The 5968-nt window shown below is 56.9% G+C and overlaps 1 protein-coding gene across 1 annotated transcript; it reads left to right on the top strand.

Moving 5' to 3' along the window:
* Nucleotides 1-1568: 1568 nt before the first annotated feature.
* On the top strand, nt 1569-4480 carry ZBTB25 (zinc finger and BTB domain containing 25). Its single transcript, XM_088538732.1, has 2 exons — nt 1569-1780; nt 3191-4480. The coding sequence occupies exons 1-2, from the start codon at nt 1569-1571 to the stop codon at nt 4320-4322; spliced, it is 1344 nt and encodes a 447-aa protein (XP_088394858.1). The 3' UTR covers nt 4323-4480.
* Nucleotides 4481-5968: the final 1488 nt, after the last annotated feature.

Raw genomic sequence — 5968 nt, 5'->3', positions numbered from 1 at the left:
ATCCCGACACTAACAGCAATGGCAGGATTACAGCTCCATAAGATCCCAATCCCAGCCAACCTGGAGCTGCAGAGTGCTCCCTGACCCCACAGCTCCTGTAATTAAAACGCAGGAAACGGAGCCCAGCGTGAGGAAGGCCGGGGGCTGCACGGCTTGACCGCTACACAGCAATCCCGCAGCCAAGCACGGATGCCGCTCCGCTTCGTCTCCTGTCCGCTGGCTCGCTGTGCTGGGAGCCCTCGGCCATCCCGGCCTGCCCAGGGAAGCAGCAACATGCTGTGTCCTGGCGGGGTAAAATGGCATTTTTTGCCATAAACTTTCAGAAACATTGGAGTAAGCCCAGTGATGAGAGTCACCATTAAGGGTGACAGGAAAGCAAACTGCAAATTATCAAAGGTTCGGAGAAAACCGGGAAGCCCCATCAAAGAGAGAGGACAACTAAAAAATTAAAAATATATTTTAAAAAAAGACCACAGGACATCCAATTAATGTGAGAAACACCAAGGGAAGCAGCCCTCCAACACCCCCCCAGCTGCATGAGTCTTGCTGCTGGAGACAGTGGCCACGCAGACAACTAGTGGGATGCATGGAGGGGACGGCTGGAGACCTGGGGTGCCCCCAGGGATGTGGGGCACCCACAGGGCTCGGCAGCGGTGAGCAAGAGCCCTTGCAACCAGGACGGGGATGTGGGGGAAGGCTGGGCGCCCTCTCTGCACCCCTTTTTGCTGCTTGCTTTCGAATTAAAAAGGAAAACACACAAAATCCATACGCAGAGATGGAGGTGAAGGGGGATGACAGAGCAGAGCGAAGTGACTAAACAGCAGCACTGCTGGGTTCAGCAACGGGCCGCAACCACCAGGCAGACCCAAACAACACAAAATTACGCGAGCAGCCTCAAACGACGCAAATCCCCGCCAACATCCCCAAGCAAGCCCGCTAAACGCGGCCTTTTCCGCTTTTATTTATTTCATTTTTCCGTATTCTCTCCTCTTTCCTCCCCCCTCCTTCCCCTCGCGCTCTCCCGCCGCCCCCGCGGGCCGCGGCGCGGGCGGCAGCAGGAAGCGCGGGGCCGCCCGCCCACCGCCATCCGCCGCGCGGGCCGCGCCGGGCGGAGCCGAGCGCGGGGGGCGCCCCCTTCCCGCCGCCTCCCGCGCTCCTCGCGCTCCTCCCGCTCCCCGGCCCGCCGGGAGCCGCCGCAGCGGCGCCGGGGCCTAGCGCGGGGCTGCAGGTACTTGTTGTGCCGCGGCCGAAACGGGCGGGAGGGATGAGGCAAAAAAAAAAAAAAAAAAAAAAAAAAAGCTGGCGGCTGGTGAAGCGGGCGGCTCCGGGCTGCTTTCAGTCGGGGGGGAGCGGCTGGGCTCTTCGTTGGTGCCTGCAAAAGTGTCGCGCGTCGAGTGGCGCTTCGCGTTGCGCCGCGGCGGCGATGCCAGCAGAAGTCGGTCATTTGCGGGGACGGCGGTGCGTGCCGCGCGCTCCCGCTCGCTGCGTGCTCCTGCTCCCGCTCACCGTGCACTGCTTCCTTGTCGTTTCAGCAGCGAGAATCCCCGCCGGAGCCCGGTGGCACCTTGATGAGGCGGGCGTCCCCTCGGCTGGCTCTCGTGCGCGCCATGGACACCACCGGCCACAGCGTCGTCCTCCTGCAGCAGCTGAACATGCAGCGGGAGTTTGGCTTTCTGTGCGACTGCACGGTTGCCATTGGAGATGTTTACTTCAAAGCCCACAGAGCGGTGCTAGCTGCTTTCTCAAACTACTTTAAGATGATATTTATTCATCAGACAAGGTAAGGACATGCTGCTTGGCTTCCTGCCTTTTGACCACTCTCTTCAGCTGCTTGCTTCTCTGCCCTATCCGAAGGTTTTGTGCTATTAAGGAGGGTAAGTGGGGTGTTTGATGGCCTGAGATCAATCTCCAAGGCTTTGGCTCTCTAAGTGCTCCCGCTTCAGCGATATAGTGTCATGCAGTCCATTAAAACCACCCTTGCTGAACAGCATACGCTAACATTCAGGCTGCACACTTAAAAGATGAGATGTTTGCGTGACCAGAGAAAACAAACATGCAAGGACCGCAGTCCTGTGGTAAGAGCTCACAAATTTTTCATCTAGGGGTACACACGTGCCATTTATAGCTGCACAGTGCATGCACCGCTTTGCCTTGGCTTCTGGGCGATGCTGGTTTTGAGCCTTGTGTGAACTCGGAGTCTGCAGGTGCTGGCAGTTTTACTGCCAGGAGCCAGATGTTGTGGCTGGCTACAGCCTGGCGCGTGAGGGGATGGCGTCTGCACGTGCCCGCCATGGAGCAAAGGCTCCGTGTCCTCCTGGTCCCATCTCCGACCTCGCTCAGTGCTCGTCACCACTCTGGCCGCCATCGTCAGGAGCCACGTTCAGGCGCTTTCACCCTTGCCGTAGGCTGCGGGGTGAGTTGTCCAGCTTTCTGGGTGGGACTGACCCTTTTGGCTTCCGTGGGTTTAAAGCAATCAAGAAAACGCAGCGCTATCTGGGCTGCAGATAAGGGCCGGCACTGAGATCATCAGCTTATTTTGAGCTCAGCACCGTGAGCGAGGCTGCCATCCCGGCGCCTCACCTGCCCAGGTAAGAAGTGGCCATGCCGGCATCGTTAAGTTGGAGCCGAGTTCTGATCTGGCCTCTGAGATGGTGCTTAATGGATGCAGCTCCTCCTGCATTGCCTGCCTTTTTGTGAGGGTGAGGATGGTGGCCTTCAGCACCTTTGCAAGCTAATCGGTTGCTATCAGCCGCATAGCCCTTCGGCTGGAAGTGAGAAGATTAGTTCGCTTCCTTTCTAACGGATACTGTTTGCTGATGCTGCAATGTAAAGCTCATAAAATAGCAGCAGCTGTTGCATTTATCAGCTGGATGCACAAATATTCTTTGCCCTGTCTTCTCCGAGCGGCACATGCAGTTCAGATGGCAGCGGCGCTCGCAATTCGCTGCATGAGTAACGGGTGAACGGCCCCTCGCTGTCCCTGACCATACACGTGGTCGTGATCGTGTGTGAATACACGCTGGGGTGCTTGGCCGTGCACACGAGGCGGCGGCGGCTCTTCGCTGTGGGTCTGGGGCGGTCAGCAGCGCTCGTGCCCTCAAAGCGAAGATGGAGCAAGTGGCGAGGCAGGGGATGGCTCCGGGCTGTGGTTCGGGGCTGCGTACGTGCTTCATCAGCCGTTTTGTTTCAGCGAATGCATAAAGATCCAGCCCACAGATATCCAGCCTGACGTATTCAGCTACCTGCTGCACATCATGTACACGGGGAAGGGGCCCAAGCAGGCGGTCAGCCGGAGCCGCCTGGAGGAGGGCATTCGCTTCCTGCACGCCGACCACCTTTCCCACATCGCCGTCGAGATGAACCAGGCCTTCTCCCCGGAGTCGGTGCCCTCCTCCAATCTCTATGGGATCCAGATCTCCACTGCCCACAAAGCCAAACGTCTGGAAGCGAAGGAGAGCCTGGCGACCACGGGGAGCCGGCCCCCTGCGCAGGGGGATCCCCCGCAGCTGCAGCTCTCCCTCGCCATCGGCCTGGACGATGGCCCCCTGGAGCAGCAGGTTGCCCGTCCCTCTGCGCAGCCTGCCGGTGCTGCCAAGCCCGCCCAAGAGCTTCCCAAACTCTCCGTCTCCATAAAGCAGGAGAAGTGTGACTCGGAGTCCGTCGTGTCCCAGAGCTGCAGCCCTCCTTCTCCGGGCGTAGCGCATCCCGCCTTTGCCAAAGCCAGCCACAAGGTGCACTTGTGCCACTACTGCGGGGAGCGCTTCGCCTCGCGCGGCGGCTTGCGGGAGCACCTGCACAGCCACGTGTCGGGCTCGCTGCCCTTCGGGGTGCCCGCCTCCATCCTGGAGAGCAGCGACCTGGGGCAGGTGCAGCCGCTCGCGCAGGGCGCCGAGGCCGGTGAGGCCCCCCGGCTCGGGGCCTTCCTCCTGCGCGAGGACGAGCAGCCCGTGGAGCGCCCGGGCCGCGGCGACCTGGAGCCCCTGCAGATCGGGCAGCTCTCGCTCATCTCCAAGGACCACGAGCCGGTGGAGCTCAACTGCAACTTTTCCTTCTCCAGAAAGAGAAAAGTCAGTTGCAGCATATGTGGCCGCACGTTCTTCCGGAAGAGCCAGCTGCTGGAGCACATGTACACGCACAAGGGGCAGCAGCACAAGCACAGCCGCTGCCAGCGGCTGGAGAGCCCCACGACCCCCCGGTTCCGCCCGTACTGTGACAGCGAGAGCGTGGCAAAGAGCTCGGCGCTGTCCCAAGAGCACTTAGATTCATGTATTCTGGAGTCTGATCTGATCCAGGAAAGTGTTGACACGATCCTCGTGGAGTAGTTCTGCTGCGTGGCCTCCAGGTGCTGAAACTATCGATATTTTGGCATTTTCCGTTTAGTGGGTGACTTTGCTCTAGAACTGATTGTTTTTAACCACCGTTCCTGTCTCTGCGGTAACTGAGGTAACTGTGAAGATCTGTATACTTCGTGTATTTACATTTTTACTTCTTTAACTTTTAAATGTAAACTAATTAAAACCAATGTCCTTGGAAGCCTCCATGCATTTTCATAAATATAAACTTAATTCTGCTTTACTGTTTAACAGTGCTTTTCTGTAGTTAAGATTGTAGAAGTTGTTATGTGTGAGGTTTCGGCATCATCTGAGCCGTATCTAAGACTTTGTATCCTGTAGAATTGCTCTCTTGAAACTAGAGAAGAAAATGTGCAGAGAAATCCATGTAGTTCTATCCGAATCACTTTAAGGCAAAATAAAAATCTCAAGGAAATAAGTCCTAAAGTTCATGTTGTGTAACTGCAATTACTAAATCTCTGGATAGATACACATGGGAGCCTTAAGCTTGGTCTCTTCAAGGTTGTTGGTGGAGTTGATTGTAGAGGGGCAGCCTTAAATTTGACAAGCCCTGGCGTCCTAGTCAACTGAATCTTTTAAATATGCTTTTAGGCATGGGCTGAAGGGATTTCCATGCATTTAGCTTCATTCCTGCTCCTCCCTTGTCAACCCACATGAACCTGTGTGTGAAGAGAGACAGTCTGTGACGCTGCCACTGAGTCGCAGCCCTTTCCAAGGATGCGGCAGGGATGTGCTCCTGTCCTCCCAGATTCCCTGGAAAACATGGCCGCACCGTAGGCTTTACCAGATTAAAGACCACATGAGGGTTTTCTCAGTGAAAATGATTTCTGATCTGTTAAACAGCTTGGAATAAATACATTCTTAAGTGCTACGGTATATATACCTTGGAAGAAAACACGCTAGGTGTTATTTCTCTGCTTGTGAAAGAGCCCTAGAACTGATAAATGGATTTTTTTTTGTCTTTTGTTTGTCATTGCTTGAGCCCTGGAAAGTAATAACTTATCCGAGCGGCATTTATCGTTATGCGCTTGCGTTCCTCTGGGATTCCTGTTTTGGCCGTCCATGTTTCCCGCGAGACACGCGCCATGTCGGGGGCACAGCCCCTCCTCGAGGGCTCTGGCCGCCGCGGCAGCCTCGGGGGCTCTCAGCGCAGAGGCGCCTCGTGCAGCCGGGGGACGAGGCCGCGCCGGCCGCCCCGCTGCGGCTCCGGCAGCCCCGGCACCCACTTCCCTGCGCAGCGGGATGCGGGGGGCGCCCTGCCAGCCCGTGGGGATGGAGTCCTCGCGTTAGGAAAGGAGCAGTTTGAGCAGCGGTGAGGACAGTTCACTGCCAGCGTGCCCCATTGGGGCGCTTTGTGGGCAGCACCCTGGAGCTCTCTGCTCTGGAGCTGTCCTGGAGCGAGCTGTGAAATCAATTCACTGCTGCGCTCAGAGACCATCTGGGGCCCTTGTAAGGGCTGCTGCTTCTCAGGGTGCTGCTCGGGGGTGGGGGCAGCCGTGCGGAGCTGCCTGGTTTTATTTTAAGGTAAAGAGAAAATCAAATAAGCCAAAAAAAAAAAAAAAACCCTCCTGACAACCCGGCCTGCAGCTGCTGCGTGTGAGCACAGAGCAACTCGT

Source organism: Tinamus guttatus, unplaced genomic scaffold (assembly GCF_059628265.1).
Source record: "Tinamus guttatus ecotype Peru unplaced genomic scaffold, ASM5962826v1 Tinamus_guttatus_pri_ptg000048l, whole genome shotgun sequence".
In the NCBI taxonomy this organism is placed as follows: Eukaryota; Metazoa; Chordata; class Aves; order Tinamiformes; family Tinamidae; genus Tinamus; species Tinamus guttatus.
This window is presented reverse-complemented; position numbering and strand designations above follow the sequence as displayed.

What these genes read in the sequence shown, in the direction of transcription:
- ZBTB25 (XM_088538732.1), top strand. Translation starts at nt 1,569, where the DNA reads ATGAGGCGGGCGTCCCCTCGGCTGGCTCTCGTGCGCGCCATGGACACC. An exon ending in ATATTTATTCATCAGACAAG is followed by an intron (nt 1,781 to 3,190) that starts GTAAGGACATGC and finishes GTTTTGTTTCAG; the next exon opens with CGAATGCATAAAGATCCAGC.